The 27,987-nt window shown below is 40.6% G+C and overlaps 1 protein-coding gene across 1 annotated transcript in view; it reads left to right on the top strand.

The window, feature by feature from the left end:
• Positions 1-27,987, top strand: part of LOC124787705 (kinesin heavy chain) — an 81,795-nt gene that overhangs the window by 33,131 nt on the left and 20,677 nt on the right. The window contains exons 8-12 of the mRNA XM_047254539.1: positions 1,432-1,677; positions 13,029-13,235; positions 19,914-20,060; positions 26,476-26,616; positions 27,748-27,916. Of these exons, the coding sequence (XP_047110495.1) occupies positions 1,432-1,677; positions 13,029-13,235; positions 19,914-20,060; positions 26,476-26,616; positions 27,748-27,916 (910 nt within the window). The remainder of the gene's footprint in view (positions 1-1,431; positions 1,678-13,028; positions 13,236-19,913; positions 20,061-26,475; positions 26,617-27,747; positions 27,917-27,987) is intronic.

Below are 27,987 nucleotides of genomic sequence, written 5' to 3'. Positions count from 1 at the left end.
ATTATCAGTTTACAACTTTCAGCATCTATTTTCCAATATAATTTTCTTAACATCACCTGATTCTGTTTGAGTGCATTGAGTTACCCTTGTTTCAGTTTAGTTGATATTTGTATTACCATTTCATTTCAAGACACTACCCATTCCGTTCAAGTAATCTTCCTCATCTTTGGCTCTTCTGATAGACTTTAAATGTCATAGGTAAATCTCAGGGTGTTTGTTTCTTCACCCTGAACTCTTAAGCTCTTTCCCAAATTTCTGTTTGGTTTCCTTTACTTCTTGCTTAATGTACAGATTAAATAACACTCACAGAGCTGTCTCATTCCCTTTTCAACTACATCTTCCGTTTGATGTCATTGTTATAACTGTTGTCTGGTCTCACTACATGTCATACAAAACCCTTCACTGCCTGCATGTTAGTCCTGCCACCTTAAAAATTCCCGTGTGTATTGTGGTCAAAATAAAAAATTTTTTAAAAATCTTTAAATCTAAAATGTAGATTTTTCCTTTCTTCAGTCTATCTTGTAAGATAAGTCGTAGAATCAGATTTCTCTCTCATGTTCCTTCTTTTCTTTCTTTTCTTTGGAGCCTGAACTGAATGTCCTGAGGTCAGCTTGTAGCAGTCCTTTCATCTCCTGTAAATAATTTGTGTCAGTATTTTGCAGTCATTACTTAGTAAACTGGTGATTCTGTTGTGTTCACGCCTGTCAGCATGTGCAATCATTGAAACAGGAATTATCATATTCCTGTTGATGTCAGAGGTTATTACGCTTGTCTCATATATCGGGTGGGATAGTTTTGCCATGTTATGTTCTCCCAAGGATATTAATAATTCCGACAATGTTGCTTACTCCAGATGTCTTTGTTTGACTTAGGTCTTCCAGTGCTCTGTAAGGCACACAGATTTACGCAGCATATATATTTTGCTTTTCAGTTCCAAATGGAGGTTAGGGTTGATATTTCCGTGGGTTGTAATATGGTTGGAGGAGCAGAGTTTCAGTTGAGTGTTATGGTGAACACAGATAACTGACAGTAGATGATTGTTACCTTCTATTAACCCTGTTTCACAATGTGGTGTCCGTCCGTAATACACTTTAAGCATTTGATATAACAAAGAATGCAATTATTTTCATGCAGCATTTGGTTTCAGAACGCATTTTTATTCATATTCAATTGATTCTTCATAATGAAGTTAACTTTAATTTCCTACAATATTTTACTTACATTGTTTTGCTACATTCACATTATTTATATTTAAAACTATAAGGCTCTATTTATATACACGAATTTTGTGGATTATATAAAATTCAGTTGTATTGCATTTATCAAGCTATTGCTTTTGTTTACATACAGTTAAATGGTAGTAAGGGATGATGTATAGAAATGAAAGTACTCTGCATTGGAACATTTAGTATAAAAAATGTCTCTTTCTAGGAACCTCTGGATGCTGCGACACCTATCACTCAGTCAATAGAGGTTAAAAAAGAGGATGTTTTGGGCCCGGTGCCAGCAACTCCAGGTGGAGGTGTGATGATTGGATCCCTGTCAAATGAAGAAAGGCAAAAATTGGAAGAGGAACGTGAGAAACTGTACCAGCAACTTGATGAAAAAGATGAAGAGATCAACCAGCAGAGTCAGCTTGTAGAGAAGTTAAAGGATCAGATGCTTGAACAAGAGGAGGTAACAGTTTCAGTTAATTGCTTTAATGCAATCTTTCTTCAGAATGATTGCAGTCAAAGGGTTACCTGTGGCCAGTGACATTAGCAGTTGAAAGTTTCTCTCATTTTTTGATTGAAATCATACTAGGTCTGCAATTTTCTGTAGTTTCTTTCAGGTCATATATGTTCCAGAATGTGGAGCTTTACTACATAGATTACTTGAGATAAAAGCAAGCATTTTAGTTGCTGTTTGTAAGCCTATTCAGTAAAACGTATGTCCATTGATCTGTTATCACTTCCTTGGCATCCCCCCCCCCCACCCCTTTTTTTGTATCATTATGTCTATTTGAGGAGTGCAGTTGAATCTGTTTAGCTGATGAGTTCATGTTGTTCTACCAAAATCTCCACATTCCGAGGTATCTACAGTTCTTCAAGATATCTGTTGCAGGGTTTATACACCCCTTAACAACCAGGAAATCATGGGAAAACAAGGCAGTTTTTTCATCCATGAAATACCCTGGAATTTTTTTACAATTAAAGAATCTTTCATTGTTTCAGTTTTCAGTTCATTTTTTTAAATTTATCTAGTAAGAACTGATACTCTAACAAAGAATTTTACTTGGCCTACTACTGCAGAATAATACTGCAGCACTAAACCATAAACATGAGAATAACACCAAAATAAAACTTTTTTTTGCATTGAAAATGCACCATTTACAACCACAATACACAATCCAAACACAAGCGTCTGCCAACAGTAAAATGTGTCAGAGGCATTAAGTGCAAAGACTATGCAGTACTGTGTAACAATAAACTGCTTTCAATAAGCATTACGTCAGAACATTTTACATTTGTAACATACCATGGGAAAATATTGTGAATGTTGGTTTAAGAACATTATTTTCAAAGCATATTTCCTTTTATGCTAGATGAATTATGTTTCGTGCGAGAATGTGCAATGAATTTCTTAAATCATAGAGTATTTGACACCCTTTCGAAATCCAACACTTTGTGGGCCAGCCACTCAGAAAAATTTCAGGCCCAGAAAATCACCTGTTTGAGCCATTGTTTAACATTTTCTGGCACATTTGTGTTTGATATATCGTAAATGATAACACATGCTAAAAAAGACCAAACTTTAAGTTTGGTTATTCATATTTATTTCAGTTCTTTCGTATATTACAAATTACGCAGTAGTGATGGCAAAAAGGTATAATTATCCTTCAAAAAAAGGGCAAGGTGAGTTCGTGAGCAGTTTCACATGTAATGGGCTTTTGTATGGAAAAATCAAAGTACTACACAGAACATGTATTCAGCCAGGCAATGCATGAAATGTTTGGTGCACAGCAGTGAAATTATTTATGGTCATGCTTGTCAGAAATATTCAGCTGCTGCACTTTAAGCTAGTTTCTTAGGACCATGCTTAACTACACCTTGGTATATTAATTTAAACCATGAACTTTTCCTGTTTTTGAGTCACATTACTTAACAGTGATGTTGCTTGGCTAATGGCATCACATGTCCTAAGCTTTGAATATCAGCTTGCCATTTGCTGGCAAGACCACATGACATGGGCTACGATTGGTTGACAAAACCTCACTGCGCAGTGCAGTCTCAATCTCAGTTCATCGGAAGCTACCATGCTGTATTTAGCGAAGTTTGTATTTACACTTTCGTAACAAGGAAATACGCAGTGTACGTATTGCCACACATCAGAGATCTTTCAAAAACATGTTTTTTTGCGGGGTTTTGTTTCCTAAAGTGCAGAGAAGTTCTACACTGGTGTATAAAACCTTTACATTCAAAGCATTTGTAAGTTTTACAGATCCGAGATAAATTATGTTGTCACTAAACATGACAAAAAATGTGCTTTCACCTGAGGTATAGTTTATTTTCACCCCAGAAAAGTGTATTTTGAACTCGGAAATTGCGGAATTCTACCCCCTCCCCCCGCCCTGCACCCTCCCACGTAATCACCCTTTGTTGGTCTGCCTGCAAAATGGTGATACTATACTTTCTTGCCATTATTACTCTGAGAGAGGTTTTCCTGTCAGTTGTCATATAAATCAATAAATGTGTTTAATTGTTAAAACACACACACACACACAAGTAATTATTATAGATACTTTAAAAATTTGTATAATTCCCATCATGTCAACATAAATCCCATTTTCAAATGCCCTAGGTTAAAGCAGACTAGCTGCTATTAACATCGCTAACCATTATGCCATTTGAGGAATTGTCAGTATGCAAGTCAAAGAGAAATTACATGGTTGCTGTGGTGGAGAAATTGTTTGTGTAAGTCTTCATCCTGGCTATTGAGGAAATATTCTGCCTGCCACATAATGGTTCCTTCATCTGAGGAAAGAGGAAGATGGTGGCTGGGTGTCATGTCTTGAGAGTCTTGGGGATGAGACAAAATTTGTTAGCTCTGAGAAGCAAAATGTATGTCTGCATCCTGTGCAGAATAAAGTGGGGTATTTTCGTGGAACAAAAGTACTATGTTGGGAGATTGTCATAAGCTCCTCCAACAATTTGCCACCCTTATGAGCACAATCTGTTAGTTCCGCAGTATGATAGCCCCCCAAAAAACATTCATTATCACTTTGTCTGATAATATTGAGGTCTTTCTTCGATGGCGAGTTCACATTTCCACTGCTTGCTTTGCTCCTTTGTCTTGGGATCATAATGGTACTTGAAGCACTTGTATGTGGTACTTATGTGGCTAAAGAAGTTGTCCAGATTAGTCTGGAACAGCTGTAACATTTCAGCTGGTACTTCAGTTTGGTGGGGTTTTTGGATGGATGTGAGGTGATGTGGAACCAGGTAGTCAAATACATTTGTCATGTTTGAAATACCATGTAAAATGTTGAAAACTGATCTGTGACTGGTCTTCACTTCCTTCACTGGGATGATCTGACTCTTTGTTCTTTGTCACTGTAATTGCGTGCAACACTAACCATTAAGTTGTGCTTTTGTAAATATCACTGAAAATAAAACTGTCACCAGGCACACATTTCGAGAACCCCCCAGGGGATCCACATCTCTTTTGTGGATACGTGCGTAGCGAGCACGGGGCCCCGAGCTAATGTGGCCTTCCTTCCTTTCCGGGCTGCATACCTTCCCTTTCCGCATCCTTCCCCATCCCCTGTCTTCACCCCCCCTCACCTCTTGCTCTTTCCTTTACTTTCTCCCCCTCTGGGAGCATGGTTTGCGCCTACGTCCGGAGACGGACGCTTGTAAATGTACCGCCTTCTTCTTCTTCCTTGCTTGTCTGTCTTCTTCCTTCCTTTGTCCTTCTCCTTTCCTTACCTCTTCTCTTTACCCTTTTCTCCGCTGCGGCGTTTGAGACCCCCTCTTCTTTCCTTTCCCTTTCTCTTTCTTCCTCCCTGTGCGTGTCTGAAGGCCGACCCACGCACTTCCATGCGTAGCCGGTGACGGGGTAACGCGTAATTCCCCGCCCCGGGTAGACAGGTAGGACACGTACGTACCCCCTGGTAAAGGCCAGGCCCAGGGAGGGGTGATTACCCGAGCTGATACCTTCCGAAAGTGCCGATTGGTCCCTCCGTCCGTATGTCGGGAGGTGTGACCTGAGGTGTGAACAATCACCTAAGGCGGGTGTGCCCTCGGTGAGGGCCCCCACAAGGGAGGAGCGCGCCATCGGAGACGCCGGTAATCATGGGGGATTCTTCCGCAATGGTTTCCTCACCTTCCACTATGTCTGCTCACAAACGTAAGTTCACTGAGTCTCAGCCACAGACGGTTCTTCCATCGTTGCCACAGTTCCTTGTTGTTTCTCGGTCTGACGAAGGTCACGACTTTTCCACGGTCAACCCTTTCATTATTCAGAAAGGTGTCGACGCAATTGCGGGTCCTGTAAAGTCTTGTTCCAGATTACGGAATGGTACCCTGTTGTTAGAAACACACAGTGCCCTCCAGGCTCAAAAATTGCTGCGTACTTCTCTGCTCCATACCTTCCCTGTCCGGGTGGAACCGCACCGTACCTTAAATTCCTCGCGTGGAGTCGTTTATACACGCTCCCTCGATGGATTGTCTGACGAAGAAATTCAGCACTACCTGTCTGACCAGGGCGTCACCGCTGTTCATCGGGTTATGAAAAGGGTTGACTCGAACATCATTCCAACCCGCACTGTCTTCTTGACTTTTGACAAAGTTCAACTCCCATCAAAAATCAAAGCAGGCTATGAGATAATTTCCGTTCGCCCGTATGTCCCAAACCCTACGCGTTGCTATCGATGTCAGCGGTTCAATCACACCAGCCAGTCCTGTTCCAATCCGGCCAAATGTGTTACGTGTGGCAGGGATGCCCATGAGGGTGCTTGTCCACCTCCATCCCCTCGCTGCATCAACTGTATGGGTGACCACGCTGCTTCCTCTCGAGATTGCCTTGTTTTTAAGGACGAAAAGCTGATCCAGGAAATAAGAGTGAAGGAAAAGGTGTCGACCTTTGCTGCTCGAAAGTTACTCGCCAGTCGACAGCCCACCGTGCCTCAGAAAGGAAAATACAGCGCTGTCCTTGCTTCTCCTCGGCCAACAAAGGAGGCGGCCACGCAGACTTGCGACCTCACATTTAGTACCACGGTCGTCAGATCGGCCAGCGCAAAGATCGCCCGTTCAACCTCACCTCTTTCGCCTGCCCACTCTATGGCTCACCCTTCGTCGGGTTCTGCTAAATCTCGAGCCCAAAAGTCAGACGCCAAGTCTACAAAAAAAGAGCATTCTCGTGAAGAGTTTTTACGTACTGCAACTTCACAACCATCGGTTCCTCCTTCATCTAAACATACCTCCAAGAAGGCTACGAAGAAACACAGTTCCTCTCCTTCTCCGCCAAGGCGTGTCCCATCTACAGCACCACCTGGCGGAAATCGCCCTCGGCCATCTTCCGTGTCGCCGAGGCGCACTGTTGGTGGCCGGTCAACTGGCCGATCGTTGGTGGCAGGAGCTGCTCCTGACCAACCTATGGATCAGGATCTTCTGCCTTCGACTGAATGCCATTCCATGCTGTCGGTCGCAAGCTCTGAGCAGTCGTTGAGTTGACAGCACCCTTGGTGCCGTTCCTCCATTTTCTGTTCACCCTATGTCCATTATCCACTGGAATATCCGCGGCATTCGCGCCAATCGGGAGGAATTGTCGATCCTCTCACGATCCTACTCGCCGGTCATCTTCTGTCTTCAGGAAACAAAGCTGCGTCCCCATGACCGCTTTGTTCTCCCTCATTTTCAGTCCGTCCGATATGACCTCCCCTCAGTTGAAGGCACTCCAGCCCATGGAGGACTCATGATTCTGCTCCATGATACTCTCCATTATCACCCAATCCCCTTAAACACTTCCTTCCAAGCTGTCGCCGTCCGTCTTTCCCTTTCTGGATACACGTTCTCTCTTTGTACGGTATACATTCCATCGTCTACACCAATGGCACGAGCTGATCTCCTTCATCTTCTTGATCAGCTTCCACCCCCCTATTTGCTGGTTGGGGACTTCAATGCCCACCACCCGCTTTGGGGATCTCCACATCCTTGTCCACGTGGCTCACTATTGCTAGACGTCTTCCACCAAGCGGATCTAGTCTGCCTCAACACTGGGGTCCCTACATTTTTGTCTGCCTCCACGGCAAATTTATCCCATTTGGACCTTGCGGTCGGTACTGTTCCGCTAGCTCGGCGCTTCGAATGGTTCGCCCTTGATGATACACACTCGAGTGACCACTTTCCATGTGTTCTTCGACTGCAGCCTCAACTGCCATATATGCGCTCGCGACGCTGGAAGTTTGCCCAAGCCGATTGGACACTTTTTTCGTCTCTAGCGACATTCGATGACCGTCGCTTTCCCAGCGTCGACGATGAGGTCACACATTTTACCGACGTTATTCTCACAGCTGCGGAACGTTCAATACCACGCACCTCCGAATTGCCCCGGCGCCCTCCAGTTCCGTGGTGGAACGAGGCCTGCCGTGACGCAATACGTGAGCGGCGACGTGCTCTTCGCATTTTCCGTCACCATCCAACTTTGTCCAACTGTATCCGATATAAGCAGCTCCGTGCGCGATGCCGTCGCGTCATCCGCGATAGCAAGAAGGCAAGCTGGAAATTCTTTACTAGCTCATTTAACAACTTCACTCCCTCCTCGGAAGTTTGGAGTCGGCTTCGACGGTTCTCAGGCGCGCCTAGTTTCTCCCCGGTCTCTGGGCTCACTGTCGCGCATGATACCTTAGTGGACCCCGTCGCAATTTCTAACTCATTGGGTCAGCACTTTGCTGAGATTTCGAGCTCCTCAAATTACCCGCCAGCGTTTCTCCCGAAGAAACGTGCAGCGGAAGTGCGACCTCTTGCTTTCTCCTCTCAAAATCGCGAAAGCTACAATACTGTTTTCTCCATGCGCGAACTCCAACATGCACTCTCTACTTCTCGCTCCTCCGCCCCAGGACCGGATGGTATCCATGTCCAAATGTTGCTGCATTTATCAACCCATAGCCTGCGTCACCTCCTTCGCCTTTATAATCGAATTTGGACCGACAGTACCTTTCCCAGGCGATGGCGGGAAGCTATTGTCGTTCCCGTTCCGAAACCTGGAAAGGACAAACATCTCCCCTCTAGCTATCGCCCCATTTCTCTCACGAGTAGTGTCTGTAAGGTTTTGGAGCGTATGGTGAATTACCGTTTAGCTTGGTGGCTGGAGTCCCGCAGTCTTTTAACACCAGCCCAATGCGGATTCCGAAAGCATCGTTCTGCTGTTGACCATCTTGTTGCTCTCTCCACTTATATCATGAACAATTTTCTCCGGAAACGCCAAACGGTAGCAATATTTTTTGATCTGGAGAGAGCGTACGATACCTGTTGGAGGACAGGCATCCTCCGCACACTGTTCTCTTGGGGCTTTCGAGGCCGGCTGCCCCTTTTTCTTCGCGAATTTATGGCAGAGCGCACATTTAGGGTGCGGGTGAACACTACTCTCTCCCGTACCTTCTCCCAAGAAAACGGGGTACCCCAGGGCTCCGTGCTGAGTGTTGTACTGTTTGCCATCGCCATTAATCCAATTATGGATTGTCTCCTTCCTGATGTCTCGGGCTCCCTCTTTGTGGACGATTTTGCGATCTACTACAGTTCTCAAAGGACCAGCCTTCTTGAAAGACGTCTTCAAGGATGTCTCGATCGCCTCCACTCGTGGAGCATCGAAACCGGCTTCCGTTTCTCACCCAGTAAGACCGTTTGTGTTAATTTTTGGCGACGTAAGGAGTTTCTTCCGCCCTCCTTACATCTAGGTCCTGTCAACCTTCCGTTTTCCGACGTCGTTAAATTCTTGGGTCTTATGTTTGACAGAAAACTGTGCTGGTCCTCCCACGTTTCCTATCTTTCGGCTCGCTGTCTGCGTTCCCTTAACACCCTCCGTGTCCTGAATGGTACCTCTTGGGGAGCGGACCGGGTGGTCCTTCTCCGCCTCTATCGCGCCTTAGTGCGCTCGAAATTGGATTATGGAAGCATAGTCTACTCCTCTGCTCGGCCGTCTATTCTTCGGCGTCTCGACTCTATCCACCACCGTGGATTACGTTTAGTGTCTGGAGCTTTTTACACCAGCCCTGTGGAAAGCCTTTATGCTGAGACTGCTGAACCTCCGCTGTCCAATCGGCGGGCAGTCCTTCTGAGTCGTTATGCTAGCCATCTGTCTTCCATGCCTGCTAATCCAGCCCATAACCTTTTTTTCGACGCCTCCTTTGATGTCGGGTATGCAGGCCGCTCCTCCTCCCTACTACCCCCGGGAGTCCGCTTCCGTCAACTGCTCCATTCTCTTTCCTTCCGCTTTCCTAAAACCTTCTTGACAACTTGGGGTACAGCACCGCCTTGGCACCGTCCCCGGATCGACTTGCTCAGAGACCTATGTCAATTTCCCAAGGATGGTACCCCTACACTTGTTTACCGTCGGGCATTTGCTGCTCTATGTGCACAAATGACGGAAGCCACATTTATTTACACCGATGGCTCGAAAACATCGTTAGGTGTAGGGAGTGCCTATATTGTTGGCGACACCCCAAATCACTTTCGGCTTCCCGACCAGTGTTCGGTTTATACTGCGGAGCTTTACGCTGTTCTCCAGGCTGTCCACTACATCCGCCGCCATCAGCGGATACAGTACGTAATCTGCTCAGATTCTCTCAGCTCTCTCCTAAGTCTCCAAGCTCTTTACCCTGTGCACCCTCTGGTCCACCGGATTCAGGACTGTCTGCGCTTGCTCCACCTGGGGGGCGTCTCAGTGGCGTTCCTCTGGCTCCCGGGACACGCTGGTATCTGTGGAAATGAGGCGGCCGATATAGCGGCCAAGGCTGCAGTTTCTCTTCCTCGGCCAGCTCTTCAGTCTCTTCCGTTTAGCGATCTACGGAGCGGTTTATGTCGCCAAGTTACTCATTTATGGCATGCGCATTGGTCAACACTTTCCCACAATAAATTGCGGGAAGTGAAAGCCGTTCCTTGCGCTTGGACCTCTTCCTCCCGAACGCGTCGTCGGGAGGAGGTAATTTTAGCTAGACTCCGGATAGGGCACTGTCTTTTTAGTCATCGACATCTTTTAAGCGGTGATCCTCCCCCACTCTGTCCCCACTGCTCTCAGCTGTGGACGGTCAGACACCTTTTAATTGAATGCCCCTATTTTAATCCGTTACGCTCCCGTCTACAGCTATCGCCTGATCTATCGTTGATTTTAGCAGATGACACGCGCTCAGCTGACCGCGTTCTACAGTTTATTAGTGACAGTGAAATGACGTCAGTCATTTGAACCTTTTTTTTTTGGGGACAACCAACCCCTTTCTATAGTGGACTTTTAAGCATTCCTTCTGCCTTTAGTTTCTCAAATTTTCTGACTTTGTTTCCATTGCTGCTGATTTTAAATTTCGTTTTTTTCCTGTTTTCTACGTCACGGGCTGGGCGCTAATGACCATAGAAGTTTTGCGCCCTAAAACCACAAACAAAAAAAAAAAAAAAAAAAAACATTTCGAGAAATAATTTATTTTGCTGTAACTAGTTTTGAGCCTGAGCCCATCGTGAGATGGCAGTGAGGATTTCTTGTACAAACTTCACAGCATTACATTCTTGAGTAAAGGATTTTGTTTATTAATTACAATATAGTATTGTAAGACTGTAAGGCACAAATGAAAACCTTTCCTCATGATCATAACAACGTGAAATTTGTACAAACAACAGATTTTTCAGGGTGGCATAATGACAGTTTCATCACCACATAGCGGAGATGTTGAGCTGCAAGTAGGCCCAGCAAAACGACTACTAAACACGGAAGCTTTTGGCCAGAAGACCTTCTGAAATGGATAAAACGCGCACGCAGATGCAACTCAAACACACATGATCTTGGCAGTCTGAGATGGTGATTTTGGCGTGTGTGTGAGTGTGAGTGTGTTTCGCCAAAAGCTTACATGTTAAGTAGTCTTCTTGCTGTGCCTGTCTGCGACCTGACATCTCTGCTATGTGGTGAGTAGATCTATCCATTTCACCATATAGCAGAGATGCTGAGTCGCAGATAGGCATAGCAACAGCAGCAGCAGCAGCAGGTGGTGTGGAGGTATTGCTGGTGTACCTCCACTTGAATAGCTGCCACCCGTTCCATATCGAGAAGTCCCTTCCACACAGCCTAGCCTCTCGTGGTTGTCTCATCCTCTGCAACGAGCAGTCCCTTTCGAAATATACCGAGGGTCTTGCTGAGGCCTTTACAGACTGTAATTATCCTCCCAACCTCGTCAAAAACAAATCTCTCATGCCTTATCTTTCCAGTCACCCATTACCTCCCAAAGTCTCACTGTCCGGCCATAGAGGACCATTCCTCTCGTAAGCATCTGAATTACATTCTCTGCCAGGATTTTGACCACCTCTCATCATGCTCTGAAATGAAAACTGTCCTGCCCACTATCCTTCCCACCTCTCCCACAGTTGTATTCTGCTGGCCAACGAACCTACACAGTACACTCGTCCATCCTTACACAATCCCTGCTCCCAACCCCTTACCTCATGGCTCGTATCCCTGTAATAGAACCTGATGCAAGACCTGTCCCATACATCCTCCCACACCCACCTACTCCAGTCATGTCACAAACATCACCTATCCCATTAAAGCAGGGCTGCCTGTGCAACCATTTATATGGCATACAAGTTAAGTTGCAGCCACTTTTGACAAAGACCTTATTGGCCTAAAGCTTATTCTGTGACAGTCTGTTATGCCTATCTGTGACTCAGCATTTCTGCTATATGGTGAGTTGCAACTACCGTTTTCATAATATTCTTACATTCCATCCTAGATTTAATATATCCTTTTCTAATTTGCACAAGAATGCCTCGCTACCATCTGATGATGGGCTCATGCCCAAAACTAGTTATGGTAAAATAAATAGTTTCTCAAAAAATACAGCTAGCTGGAATATTTTCTTCAGTGATATTTACTAAAACAGCTGTGGTGTCCTCATTAATCCTGGGTAAAATAATGGGTACAATAATGCGTTGTTACTGTACAGTTCGACGGTCTCAGTATCAATTGTTGCAGCATCTTTCCCCCTCAGATGCAAAAAATGGGGTTACGATACTCCGCTTTATTAAATGGCTGCCCCTCTTGTGTTTTATGTTACTGTGGTGTGGGAATTTCAGTTTGCAAGAGACCTGCAGACTTGTACCCGCAAACAAAAGGAGAATTAACTATATAACTTTTTTCTCTAGATGGTAATTAAAACTTTAACTAATGCCACATATATTATCTTGAAGAACACAAAACATCCAAACTGTAATGTTGCTTAAACAGAACTAAGGAAAGGATTTCATTGGGTGTTCAAAAAAAATTGCATCCGTGCTTACACATCTGTGACGCATTTCCAAAAAATTGCATAACTGCCGTTTTCAGTAGTGTGGAGACTTGCAACAAGATTGGCATGGAGTATCCATGTCATTATAAATCAGCTTAAGTGAATCTACATATGTCCAGTAGATCTGCATTTAGAAATCTCTCAAACATTGGTGACTAACAAATGTATTTTTGTTTTAAATACCATGCTATGTACCACATTCATTTTTAGTGGTGTCATGTAAATAAGGAATATATGTGAAATTTCATTGTTATTGTGTAGAACACTGTTTCACACCATAAGAAACTGAACTAAATTGTTAAATGTTGATTTTGTGGTATTATAAAGAAATCCACCTCCACTACTTTTCTAGTTTGCCACACTTTAAAGAAAGTTAACTGAAGTGTGATGATGATCTTGAGGCAAATATTTGCAGTAATTGTTTGAAATTTGCTCTAAATGAACAAGTAACATTGCATTGTTTGTAATAGCATTGCCATGACAAATATATCTTCATTCATTACAGCTTATTGCATCAACTAGGAGAGATTATGAACTGCTCCAGCAAGAGATGAATCGGATCCAGCAGGAGAATGAGAGTGCAAAGGAAGAAGTCAAAGAAGTCCTTCAAGCTCTGGAAGAATTAGCAGTTAATTATGACCAAAAGTCGCAAGAAGTGGAAACAAAAAACAAGGAATATGAAAGCCTTACAGAAGAACTTATGCAGAAACAGGTAAACTTCACCTCCTTTCCCAAATGCCATTGATTGATATAAAAACGTAGTTGGGATTATCGTTCAAGTACTCTAATCTCTCACTGTTAAAAAGGATGGTTAGAGAGTTGCAGATACTCACGCCAACGATTATTTTGTGGAAAAAGTTAAAGTGCTTTGTCAGTATTAAATTTGGGTATCTTTTTGGATTGCAAACAATCATTCATTATTTATTATTATTATTATTATTATTATTATTATTATTATTACAATGCAGTGCTTCCTACATTGAGGAGTCTGGCATGTTGACATGATCTTATAACTTCGCAAATTGAGATGCATTTGATAAACAATCTATATGGCTAATATTTTTTTTAGAAATTGAAATTCGTTTTTATTGCTACAATCTATATTTACTGTATTTATCCGAGTGTAAGATAATCCTGAATATAAGACCCCCATTTTTGAAGAGGCTCCTTGAGAAAAATTCATTTTTTAACATACTCTGGCTAATCAAAACTACAAACTTTTATTGATGTGCCTAAAACGTTACCATTACACCTATTCTAAACATATGTGATTTATTGTTTGTCTATGTTTTGATAATACAAGGAGAAATAAAATAAACAAAAACAAGTTGTTTACATCAATTCCAAATGCAGGTTTGATTTTTGCCGCATGTTAACTGAGTGAAAGCTGTTTATTCTTCGGAATAAGCTGATATTGTTAACAAGAAACGACGTTATATATATATATATATATATATATATATATATATATATATATAAATGTCTGCTTGTGTCTGTGTATGTGTGGATGGATATGTGTGTGTGTGCGCGAGTGTATACCTGTCCTTTTTCCCCCTAAGGTAAGTCTTTCCGCTCCCGGGATTGGAATGACTCCTTACCGTCTCCCTTAAAACCCATATCCTTTTGTCTTTCCTTCTCCTTCCCTCTTTCCTGACGAGGCAACCATTGGTTGCGAAAGCTAGAATTTTGTGTGTATGTTTGTGTTTGTTTGTGTGTCTATCGACCTGCCAGCGCTTTTGTTTGGTAAGTTTCATCATCTTTCTTTTTAGATATATTTTTCCCACGTGGAATGTTTCCCTCTATTATATTCATATATATATATATATATATATATATATATATATATATCTCTCTCTGTGTGTGTGTGTGTGTGTGTGTGTGTGTGTGTGTGTGTGTGTGTGTGTGTGTGTGTGTTCGTTCACAAGTCTGGCATGTATACCAATGTCAAAATACCCAGACTTTTGAACAGGGCTCAACGAGAGGTTTGCGAAGTTACACTACTTATTTCCCAAACTGCTCGTTTCTAAGCCAAAACTATCCTTTTAGAATGGGAATAGTTACCCCAAAATACAATACCATATGACATAAGTGAATGAAAATAAGTAAAGTAGACTAATTTTTGTGTAGAATGGTCACTTACTTCAGATAGTGTTTGAATAGTTAAAATGGCAGTATTAAGTCTTCGAACAAGATCCTGAACGTGAACGTGGTCTTTCCACAGCAGTTTACTATCTATCTAAACACATAGAAATTTAAACTGTACAGTTTCACTAATCCTATGCCCATTTTGTGAAGTTAAAATGTTGGGTTTTGTTGAATTGCGTGTTAGAAACTGTAAAAAGTGAGTCTTCTTGTGATTTAGCTTTAGTTTATTTTCTACAAGCCATGACCTTAGGTCATAAACTGCACTATTTGAAACTGACCCAATATTGCACGCAACATACTAGTGTCATCAGCAAATAGTAATATTTTGGAGTTACTCGTAATACTAGAGGGTATATCATTTACATAAATAAGGAACAGTAGTGGTTCCAGCACTGATCCCTGGGGCGCCTCTATTTGACTGTACCCCACTCAGACCCCACATCACAGCCATGCTCAACATTGTGAATAATGACCTTTTGCTGTCTGTTGCTCAAGTAAGAGGTTAACCATTTGTGAGCTACTCCCAGTATTCCGTAATGGTCCAACTTCTGGAGCAATATTTTCTGAACAATACAATCAAACTCCTTAGTTAAATCAAAAAATGTGCCTAGCTTTGGAAACTTTTTGTTTAACCTGTCCAATACCTCACAGAGAAGAGGTAATAGCATTTTCAGTTGTTAAACGAGTTCTAAAGGCGAACTGTACGTTTGATGGCAAATTGTGTGATATAAAATGATCAATTATTCTTACAAACACTGATGGCATGGAAATAGGTCTAAAATTGTCTACATTATCCCTCCCTTTTTATAAAGCGGCTTTACTACTGAGTACTTTAATCGTTCAGGAAACTGACCATTCCTAAAGGAGAAATTATAAATATGGCTAAATACAGGGCTAACATGTGCTGCACAGCACTTTAATATTCTGCTATACGCTCCCTCATATACATGGTAGTCCTTAGTCTTCAGTGATTTAGTTTTGACTCTGTCTCCCCCTTGTCTGTATCATAGAGGAGTATTTCAGACAACAATCTCGGAAAGGCATTTGCCAAGAGTGTTATTTGATTCCCTGTAGAAACTAAATTTTTATTTAATTTGCCAGCTATGCTCAGAAAATGATTGTTAAATACTGCACATATATCTGATTTATCAGTAACAGAAATATTTTTACTACGAACTGACTTTATATTGTCGACCTTGTGCTGCTGACCAGACACTTCCTTCGTAACTGACCATGTGGTTTTAATTTTATCCTGTCAGTTAGCTATTCCATTTGTGTACCACATACTCTTTGTCTTCCTAATAACATTTTTAAGCACCTTGCAGTACTGTTTGTAATGGGCACTGTAGCTTGATTGTGACTGCTAACATTTTGATATAATTCCCTCTTTGTTTTATATGATATCCTCATCCCACTAGTCAGCCACCCAAGCTGCTTTTTACTGCTAAAGTGCGCGTCATTTATGTTGGCGGCCGAGTTTAGGTTCGTTCTGCGCATCTGACGTCACAAAACACAGTCAGCCAATGAACAGGGAACGACGTTGCCAGATCTCGACTGCAGTGCATAGCATGGACGAGTGTCTTCATTATTAGAAACATTCAGTCATAAATAAAGTAATAGAACAAAAGCAATGTCTTGATAGCAGACTTTCTTTTATAGAAAGTTTGGAAAAAGCGTTCTTTATACCAATTGCTTCATATTCTATTAATTAATTAAACCAAACAAGCAATAAGACTCCTAATTCAGGCGATAGGAAGGAAAGGTGTTTGTATCAATCTCACGAACCACTTTTTCGCACTAAAGAAGAGCGGTAATTGTTTATTTCCTATTTTACTTCGACGAAGCGTTAGTAATTCATAGTCATACCAAAAGTGTTTGTCAGTATTTTGCGTAACGTGTTAGACTCCTCACTGTGTTCTGTAGGCAGGCGATCTGCATTAGCGTAATGGTTAAGGTGTTGGACTTCTACGTGAAAGGTTATGAGTTCAAACCTTATGCGGTGGTTAATATTTTCATTATTTAAAAACAATATCGAAGTGCCTTACTTCACGAATTATATTGGTTTGAATGCAATTTTTTGAAATTTCTAGTGCTTTGTCTCTTCATTAACCCTTTCGCTGCTGCAGACACGTGCTCCCCGCATTCCGCGCTGTGCTCGATTTTGTCATCACTGCACTGATCGCCTGTGCAGACACATGGTGTTCCCACTGCTTTGACACACTTATCATTCGATTTCACAAAAACTATTTGGCCCAAAAATTTGATTTTTACACGTCTCCTTGACTGATACCTTCCCCCCATAAATGACTTAATTTTGTTTCGATGTTCAACGCAGTTATTATGCAGCATTAACTGTAGTAAACCATTGCACGAAGTTTTGAAGAGTTTGCAGAGGTAGAAGTCCATAGTGTATACTTCCCGTATGGTCGATTTTAGTTGCCACAATGTTGAGAATGAAATGTGGACAAATCTTGATCCTATTCAAACGAAAACACTATTTGCTAAACATTACCCTTCTGAACTCTTCAAAATAAATTTGTACAAAAGCTCTATGGCCAAAACTACATCTGTAAATGTAAGGCGTCTCATGTATTAATCTGTTAAACATTGTAAAAACATTTACCTCAGCAGTAGTAGTCTCGTCTGTAAGTATAAGAAGAAACCTGTGTTTTTCGAATGACGAATTTGGGAAAAAACCTCATCTTATAATCGGGTAAATAGATTATTTGTGTTCTAGACCAAGGGTGTGCAAACTGCGGACCACATGCGGGCCTGCTATTGGTCTGACAGTGGCCCGCCCCTTATCATTCATTCTTGTAATTTTTTTTGTTTTTTACTCATCTTTCATTCTCTCTCAAAATGGAGACTGCAGGCTCTTATAGAACTTTGTTCCTTTGAGCCCAATCCAGCTGGCATTGGGGCAGAGGATCCCAGTTCGGAATAACAACTTACCTCTGGGCACAGTATTTTTGAGCTAGCGGCCTTTATGAAGTCACAGTAAAGGGCCTTCGGTTGTAGCAATTTAGTACACACCTATTGCTGTTGTTGTGATCTTCAGTCCTGAGACTGGTTTGATGCTACTCTATCCTGTGCAAGCTTCATCATCTCCCAGTACGCACTGCAGCCTACATCGTTCTGAATCTGCTTAGTGTATTCATCTCTTGGTCTCCCTCAATGATTTTTACCCTCCACACTGCCCTCCAATACTAAATTGGTGATCCCTTGATGCCTCAGAACATGTCCTACCAACCAATCCCTTCTTCTAGTCAAGTTGTGCCACAGACTCCTCGTCTCCCCAATTCTATTCAATACCTCCTCATTAGTTATGTGATCTGCCCATCTAATCTTCAGCATTCTTCTGTCGCACCACATTTTGAAAGCTTCTATTCTCTTCTTGTCCAAACTATTTATCGTCCATGTTTCACTTTCATACATGGCTACACTCCATACAAATACTTTCAGAAACGACTTCCTGACATTTAAATCTATACGCGATGTTAACAAATTTTTCTTCTTCAGAAACGCTTTCCTTGCCATTGCCAGTCTACATTTTATATTCTCTCTACTTCGACCGTCATCAGTTATTTGGCTCCCCAAATAGCAAAACTCATTTACTACTTTAAGCGTCTCATTTCCTAACCTAATTCCCTCAGCATCACCCGACTTAATTCGACTACATTCCATTATCCTCGTTTTGCTTTTGTTGATGTTCATCTTATACCCTCCTTTCAAGACACTGTCCATTTCGTCCAACTGCTCTTCCAAGTCCTTTGCTGTCTCTGGTAGAATTACAATGTCATCGGCGAACCTCAAAGTTTTTATTTCTTCTCAATAGATTTTAATACCTACTCCGAACTTTTCTTTTGTTTCCTTTACTGCTTGCTCAATATACAGATTTAATAATATTGGGGAGAGGCTACAACCCTGTCTCACTACTTTCCCAACCAGGACTTATTAAACTGATAGTTCAGTAGTTTTTGCAGCTGTCAACACTTACTTTCTTTGGGATTGGAATTATTATATTGTTCTTGAAGTCTGAGGGCATTTTCCCTGTCTCATACATCTTGCTCTCCTGATGGTAGAGTTTTGTTACGGCTGGCTCTCCCAAAGCTGTCAGTAGTCTACTCCCAGGGCCTTGTTTCGACTTGGGTGTTTCAGTGCTCTGTCAAACTCTTTACACAGTATCATATCTCCCATTTCCTCTTCATCTATGTCCTCTTCCATTTTCATAATATTGCCTTCTAGTACATTGCCCTTACTGGTACAGTGACATTAAAAATGCAATAGCAGCAGAACTATAAGAACTACATTTCTTAAGTTTCATCTTAAACCACGAATGTTTAAATTTCATGCAGTCAGATAGATTGATTGTTAATCACTCGTTTATATTATGGTGTACCTCATATGGACTGTAAATAGCTGTTAGATGAATATTTTAATCTTCATCAAATGGTAAAATTCGTTGTACATTCTGACAAAAGATCACGAACATGCAGATATTTCAGGAATAGTTATTCAAAACCATACTTCCGCGCATATACTTTATCCTTAATTATAGTACATAACTGCCTTTGTAGTGTTGTGTATAGCAGAAAAATTCTGTGTTATCTACTACTTACAGCTTTATTTATACACAGAAACAGCAACATTATGATTAGTATGGTGGCTGTTATTTCTGATTCATGGTTAGACATATCGTGGATTACCTTTAAAGTTACTTGAAGCAACAGTCAGAACAAGTCATAATCATTTTTGCAGTGATTGGTTATTGTATTGTATTGGAGCAGGGCCACCTCTGTGTGTGTGTGTGTGTGTGTGTGTGTGTGTGTGTGTGTGTGAGAGAGAGAGAGAGAGAGAGAGAGAGAGATATGCGTATTTTATCATACTTCAATATAATGGAAGGAAACATTCCACGTGGGAAAAATTATATATAAAAACAAAGATGAGGTGACTTACCGAACAAAAGCGCTGGCAGGTCGATAGACACACAAACAAACACAAACATACACACAAAATTCAAGCTTTCACAACAAACTGTTGCCTCATCAGGAAAGAGGGAAGGAGAGGGGAAGACGAAAGGAAGTGGGTTTTAAGGGAGAGGGTAAGGAGTCATTCCAATCCCGGGAGCGGAAAGACTTACCTTAGGGGGAAAAAAGGACACATATACTATGAAATGTACATTGCTCTACCTACAGTAACAAAATACCACTTGCTATTTGAAATAATTTTTTTTTTTTTTTTTCAGTCTGCGCTGAACTCAACATCATCAGAACTTCAGCAACTGAAAGATATGTCCTCTCACCAAAGGAAACGCATAACAGAAATGCTCACCAACCTGTTGAAAGATCTAGGAGAAATTGGTGTTGCTATTGGAGGTGATAATGATATGAAGGTTTGTTTTAAAGTTGGTGAATTTAGTATTATATTGTTAAGCACTTCTAGTTCATGATGTAAAAAGTGAAATTCACTTGAGAAAAATTTTAAACCATGAGGAAACAATTCAGCTAATATTTACCTTTAGGTGTGAGATTGTAATTACTGTCTATTGAGACATACAAATATTTTTTTAAAAAAGTATTGTCTTCTGGAACTATTACGAAAGAGGAATTTGTTAGGGAAGGTTGGAAGTGAGAGGCGGGCCACTTAGACTCAATATTGAGAGGGGTCCCACCAGTACTGAGAACAAGGGGAACTGTAGACAAAGTGGAAGACATCAGAGTAAGAGTCGTGTGAACAGTGCTGCTAAGAAGTACAAGAGAACCAGAAAAGGAGGTTGGGATAAACCACAGAGTGTGAAGTGTACACACAGAGATTAAAAAGAAGAAATGTAACAGTAGATTACTGAGTACCGTATTTACTCGAATTTAAGCCGCACTCGAACCTAAGCTGCACCTGAAAAATGAGACTCGAAATCGAGGAAAAAAAATTTTCCCGAATCTAAGCCGCACCTGAAATCTGAGATTAGAAATTCAAGGGGAGAGAAAAGTTTTAGGCCGCACTTCCAAATCAAAACAAACTTGGTCCATTGTAATATTAGACACAATTTAGGTTGAATGAATGACGATACAGCTGTAGTAGTTTGGTTCGAGTCATAAGCTTAGCAGTTAAGCTTTACCAGGTAGCCGTTGTTATGCGTCAGGCGCTCCGTCCGTATTTAAACGGGTACCCTTCCTTTTTCACGTGCTTCGTCTGGTTTGAATTGATTGCTTATTTTTCTTTGATCTGACAAGTGCAGTTCTCTTTGTTATAGGTGTTTCCGTCACTCAAAGCTGAAAATGCATTACTGTGCTGTGTCATGCATTGTTTGTCGCATTCTGAAAATAGGGTTTACGGCCTGTCGCCGCTCGCGGCATGGCTTGCTTTTGTGCACGCTACCGCCGCTTACAATTAAAAAAAAAAAAAAAAAGAGAGGAATCATCTCATTAGCGAAACAATGGCATGAGACTGCTATTCGTTGCTACTTACATTGCTGGTTTCTTTGATAATGATCAACAAGAATCAAATAATAGACTGCGTATGATAGAAGATGTTCTGAACGAGAATTTAGCGAAAATTTTTTCCGTTTGAAAATCTTTGCAGACGCCTCTTTAGTGCATTACATTGTGCATAGAAATTAGTCATCTTAGATTTAAAAATCTAGTCAATTGCCGTGCTTCATTTTTGACTGTATCACTATTAGGCATAAGAATAATACGAATATAAACATGACATGGTATGTATATTCTCCCACGTCTGCTGTTGTCTCACTCTAGTTTCGTAGTTTATTAGGCTGACAGGATTTAAATGAGATAGCAGCAAACACGAAAGAATACATGGCAAAATGTTTATATTCGTATTATTCTTATGGTGAAGAGAATACTGCATGTGATTCACAATTCATAAAAGTTCCTATTAGCAACCATTTCTTCTCACAGTTAGGAAAAAATTCAGAAAGCAGAGTTGGCCGTATTGACAAATATCCCAAACAGTCTTGCCAGTCGGATTTTCGTAGTACATTGAAATACTGCTACGTTCGAAGAGGAACAATACGGAATTTGTATTTACTTCGTTGGATAATGTATGAAAATGCAGTGGTCGAAACTCGGGGCGGAGAAAAAAAAGCTCGTCTTCCACCTTTTTTTTATTTATTTACTGACGCAGATGTTTTGGTGCCAGTATTTGTCTTTGTGCCAGCGAAGCATGCCTGCGTAGCGCTACATATATTCAACGACAGAAGTTAGTTGTGGCGGCACCTACCAACATTTTTCAGAACTTCCACTTACTTTGCACTCGAATCTAAGCCGCAGGCGGTTTTTTGGACTACAAAAACCGGAAAAAAAGTGCGGCTTAGATTCGAGTAAATACGGTAAATAAGAAAATCAGCCAAAAGGGATGAGGTATGTTGAAGGAGGCATTCAGGAGGGTGGCAGGATGTGAGGTTGTTTGGAAGTTCCAGTCCCAAGAGTTCAAGAAAACTACTTAAGTGTTCAAGAGTTAATGGAAATTACTTAGGTGGGAGGAACTAAACAATCTACTTGGTGCAGCAAGCACTTGGGTCACTTGACTTGTGCTGTAGAGCATGCTGAGGAACTAGGTACTGGGTGTCCCAAAGGAAGACAGTTATTCTCTCAGCCAGTTTAGTGGTATTTATCCATGTATAAAAGGCAGTGCAGTTAACACACATTCAGTGGTTAGTGTGTTTATCAGTAGTACGAGGAAATTCACCTTGTGAAGATAAGTATTGGTCAGTCATTCTGTCTCTGATAACTGGCAGATATTCTTCCAGTACTAAGATGATAAATAATATGGGTTCGAGCATTATTCATGTAAGATTATACGATACATAATTTCGTTACAGAAGTGGATTGGCTGGGTTTTAAAGTTGTTTCTTTATACCAGCTGTTGAAAGGTGAGGTAATATGAAACTGGAGTAGCTAATTTATGTAGCCGGTACATCGAAGCTCAAAAATATTTCACTGGGATATTGTCTCTAAAAAGTAAATAAAAAAAGCAAAGCAAAAAACTTGGGTGGTGCTGATCTTTGGGTGCTACAAGACTTCTCCATATTCTAACATAATTATTCTTGAACTGCTGCAGTTAGAAGTGATTAAAAGTAGCAGTTTGCTGTTTGGAGTATTCTTCTCCATTTTCTTATGTTATTTGATTCCTGTATGACTTGAGATAGTGAAAGTATATTTGCTTTCACCATCTGTCTTCCACATCCATGCTACTTTTTTTTGTAGAATCTACCTGTATTAAGACATCTTAATTAATGTAACGTATGCACCTACATTGACTTGTTTGTTCTGCAAAGAGTATTAAAGTAGCACACCAATGTTGCTTATACACTGCTGGCAATGAAAATTGCAATGCCATGAAGGCTACGTGCAACAAGTGTCAGCTGGGCATGATGTGTACTGAATGCTCGGATATGCAAATGATTAACATTTCAGCACATCTCACAAAGTACATAAGAGTGACAGCATCATTATTCTATATATAAGCAAAGGTTAAGTAGTGAGTTTCTCAATCAAAATTAAAATTTTAATCTTGCGGGATACACTCACCAAGTGGCGGAAGGAGAACACCCCTATGAAAAGGTACTGAAATTTGCAAGCTTTTGGAGCCAGTGGCTCCTTCTTATGGCAGAAGGAAGAGGGCTGAAGAAAAAGGACTTGGTGAAGTTAAGAAATCGGAAAAGTCACGCAGAACTGGACGGTAAGTCTCCCTCAATTTGGGGTTCTTGATGACTTTTCCAAACACTCCCCAAGCATAAACCTTGCCAAGTCCTTTCCCTTCAGCCCTCTTTCTTCTGCCAGGAGGAGGAGCCATTAGCTCCAAAAGCTTGCAAATTTCAATATGTTTTTATATGTGTGTTCTCCTGTCACTCGTCGATGAGTAGATTTTTTTGTCTATCCAATTACATTTTACATTTTCAAAAATTGATCATTTTTGTTGCTGTTGTAGGTTGGTTGTTAGATGTTGTGATAGGCATTACGTAGGAAGGAGAGGAGGCTACAAGCATATGATCAGAATTAGACAGCAGCAGGATTGTGGCCTATCAAGGTGGCGAACTATGATTCTGCGACATTGCTGCTTCCGTTGACGGGGATCCCACAAGTGTTGGGCAGATACGGAATTGATGGATTCTGGATGACTGTACTCAACACTGTGCAGGATCCCAGTGGCCCCATACAGCTAGGTATATGGATTGCTCACCTGTCGAGGATCTTCAGGCCTTTTTATGTACCTTATGTCAGGAAATAGGATTGTTTGCAACAATAGTAGTACTCAAGACAGGCAGTGCCAGAACATATGGACCATCAAGGCTTTGTCAACAAAGTGATCATTGGTGTGGCTTCCCTTGAAGAGGCATCATAGGCAAGACATGAAGCTAGTGGTGCAGTGACAGAACTGGGTACAAGAGTTGCACTGTGCCATGTTTTCAGTCCAGATTGTGTGTAGAGCATTATGATGGATGTATTTATACAGCATTATGATGGACGTATTAGTGTGTAGGGGGCTCAGAGGAGAACAAACGTTGCCAGATTGCATCCATCATCGTAGGCATCCAGGACCTGGCATGATGAGAGGTGGCCCCCTGTGTATACAACACTATCATGTCCAATTTGCATAGCTGGTAATTTGGGGTATGGGCATCACACTTATGACATGTTCCGGCCGGTGGTAGTACTTTTATCATTGAGGCCTCTGTCACTCATATCGAAGTTGTTAAATGGCAGAGGGATACATAAACCAGAACTGTAACATACTAACCCAGTTCGTGGACACTTGCCTTTGTGAGGCTTCACATTGTCCACAGTAATAGCAGTGTTACACAGAAAGAAACCTATATTACAATAGTGAGCTGGCAGGTATAGATGGAATTTAGTTATGTTAAATTTTATTTCTGAGGTCTGATAATTTAGAGTGTGGTTTGGGATATGCAAAAGTGAGAAAAATTGACCAGAAATACATGTGAGGAAAAAACAAGAAGCTTGATGTGACAGAGAAAAATAGGAAAAAACTGAAAAGAAGGGTGATGAGAGGTGGTTAGAAATGAATAATAAAATGAGGTAAACAAAATAGATAATTAGTAATAACAATGGGTTTGAAAAGTGTTGGAAATTGAAAATAATAGAGGAATAAAAAGGAAAAAAACCTTGCGAATAGTAACAATGATTTTTCATGTTTTGTATATGTGATTGATTACTGGTTTACTTTCTGGTATTAAGTTGTTGCAATAAAATGGGAATGACGAGTTGGCTGAGCACCTAAATGCACACCATTAGTTTAATAGACAATAATAAAAACACAGTAAATAATCGTTAAACAGGTTCAAAATATTTAAAAAGGAAATGTAGGAGCCTTTCATAAACCATTTTATTAAATGGCGGATCTAGTTGTTCAAAAATGCCTTTGCTTACACGACTGGATTCAGCCCCTGGCCATTAGCCAGTGATAAATGAGTAAAACAGTTGTGGACAACCTCCATCAGTGGTGGTAAATATATTTGACAGAATAAAGAACACTAGTTCTAAAAACTCACCTTTTTCTTGTTATTTTCCCTCCTTTATTGTATTCAACCCTCACTGCTTGCAGGGACTGAAAAGCTTTTGGGTAGATATTCTTTGAGTACTGTTGTCCACTTAGTGCATTTTGTGCATCAATAAAAGGACAAGGTTAAAATTCCCTGCCAGGCACAGAAAGAACATTGATGCCGTTGTAATTTATTTTTTATAGTTTGTAAGAAGTCTTGTTTCTCAAATGCTACAGTTAACAAATGTACAACCTAAGTCAAATGTGGTTGTAAATTTCTTGAATATGTTCCACACACAGAGCACACCAAACTGTAACAACACTTGAAAACACCGATGAGATACACAATATGGTATTGTGTGAATCACAGTTATAATGTGAGAAATAGCTATCACAATAGGAATATTAAGAGAGAGAGAGTATAGTATACTTTACTTGAAGAATTAATTACAGGAAGGCTTTGGTGGGTGTGGGTGCCACATCTGTGGAATGTAGACTGAAAGCAAATGCAAAAATGAATTTTTCAGCAGTGTTTGGATTGTTACAAATAGCATTCAACAACTCGTGCTGATTTGTTGTTGTGTTTGAGATCTGATTCTATTTCCTCATGCCAGAAGAAATGAAACAGTCTTAACTTCACCTTCCTTTGTTAATTTTGTCTATTGAAAAGTTTATGGTCAGCACGTCATGGGTTGCAAAAGGCGTGCTTCTTGTTGGTTACACACGAAGACTAAAACAGTACTGGATTAGAAAATAAGAGAAAGATAAAAATTCCTCATTTATACAAACAGTGCACCTGCTTACAAACCTATGTTGTAATTGGAAAAACAGGTTTTGAGTATGGGATTTTGGTTCATCTACCTCGCTTTTCAGGTGTGATGTGTTCCTGCTTCCACTTATCCTTTCCTCCAAAGAAATTGTTGCTGGAAAGTGTTTCTGAGTTCAATGAAGAGGTTGTGTCAACTGTAGATGTACTTGACAAGTGCATTGATCTAATATTGATCTGCGTTGCAAAGTAAACTTTCAAACTAGTTGTATACAATATGTTAAGCAGCCAACTGCTTCTTAATTTATTATTAAGTTGTACAAATTTAGGCATGTGTCGTGATCAGAGAAACAAGTAAACTAAGGTCACAAAGGTTCAGGTAGTGAAACCTGTTTTTACTTTTATGAGATGGGCCATTGTTTAAAAGTGTAGAATCATCTTTTCTATCAGTGTTTTATTTAATTTCATATTCACTCTGGTATCTGTTTCAAGTGATTAACTGTGTCATAATATATGTTTTTAGGTGTCTGCAGACAGCAATGGCAAGTTAGAAGAGGAATTTACTGTTGCACGATTGTATATTTCGAAAATGAAATCTGAAGTTAAAAATCTGGTTCAGCGCTGTCAAGGACTAGAAACCTATCAGATGGATTGTAACAAAAAGGTAAGGTATTGCATGATAAAATTATGCTACATCCAAACATCAGATTGGTCTAAGGCTTTTTGCAGGTGACCTGATTTATTCCGTTGAATAGTTTAAACACACAAAATTGCCAGGAAATTTTTGAAATTCAAATTGAAGTTTTTCAGTACTTATGAGCATTATGCAAGAAATGAGGAGAGTATGTGACAGTTGCTTGGTATTTGAGTCAGTATACAATTTTCTCTTAATTAACTTTTTTTTAGCTGTGAAAATTTGTTTTGAGATTGGAACATGTGAATCATCTACCACAATAACAGCGGTTTGGAATGGTAACATTAAACAAAGAAATGAGAGCCAAGCATTCAGTTGTAGTTTTAGCATCAAAAAATGCAGTGGGAACAGACTGGTTATGGGAATTTACTTTAAATTTATTGAGGTTCAGTGAGTGGAATGACAAAAAGAAGTAAATGGAAACTCGTGTAGCACTTGGAAATAGTATTTACTTAACACAAATACAAAAGCTTGACTTGTGAATTGGGTAAAAATATGTGCCAATTGAATTATTACTCTGTTCTTTTATTACAGTCTATTGGTGCATTTGTCTTTACAAAAATGATTTTGTTCATTTCTCAACATCTTGATCCGTTGTAGTGACTAATTAGTGACTTACAGAGATTGTGCACAGCAATAAGATTGATGGGTTGTTTTGCAATTATAGTGGACACTAACATATTCAGATATGAATGAAACCAGTTACCTTTGTAAAGACATAACAGACTGTAATAAAAATATTAGAACTTTGTGTGTGTGTGTGTGTGTGTGTGTGTGTGTGTGTGTGTGTCTCAGAGAGAGGCATCAGTAACAGACGTTGGAAGATGACTAAATTACAAAATCAAAACAGCCAAGAAAGATGATGACGGCGACGACAATGATACCACAAGGGTTGTTGGATAAAGTGAAACTAAAACTTAACAGAGGTAGAAAGACCTGACCGTATTAAATGTAAGCTCAATAGCAGAGCATGGTTGGTTTGTTGTGTGTACTCATAAGTTGCAACAGTATAGAATATTTGTGGATAAAGTGAAGTGTAAAAGTTTCAAATAGTATGTATGTTATGGGGTTAATCTGCATTATTTCTATTCCGCACAACAGATAACAGAATACGAGAAAGACCTGGCAGAATGTCGTCTGCTTATTTCTCAACATGAAGCGAGGATGAAGACACTGCAGGAGTCGATGCAGGAAGCTGAAAATAAGAAGCGCACTCTTGAAGAAGAAGTTGATGCATTGAGAGAGGAATGTGCAAAAATGAAAGCAGCTGGTAAGTTGCTAAAAATTGGACATTTTTAGGCCCCTTGAGTTAAGAAAGAATATTTTCCCTGCCATCATATG

Source organism: Schistocerca piceifrons, chromosome 3, assembly GCF_021461385.2.
Source record: "Schistocerca piceifrons isolate TAMUIC-IGC-003096 chromosome 3, iqSchPice1.1, whole genome shotgun sequence".
NCBI classification, from domain to species: Eukaryota; Metazoa; Arthropoda; class Insecta; order Orthoptera; family Acrididae; genus Schistocerca; species Schistocerca piceifrons.
This window is presented reverse-complemented; position numbering and strand designations above follow the sequence as displayed.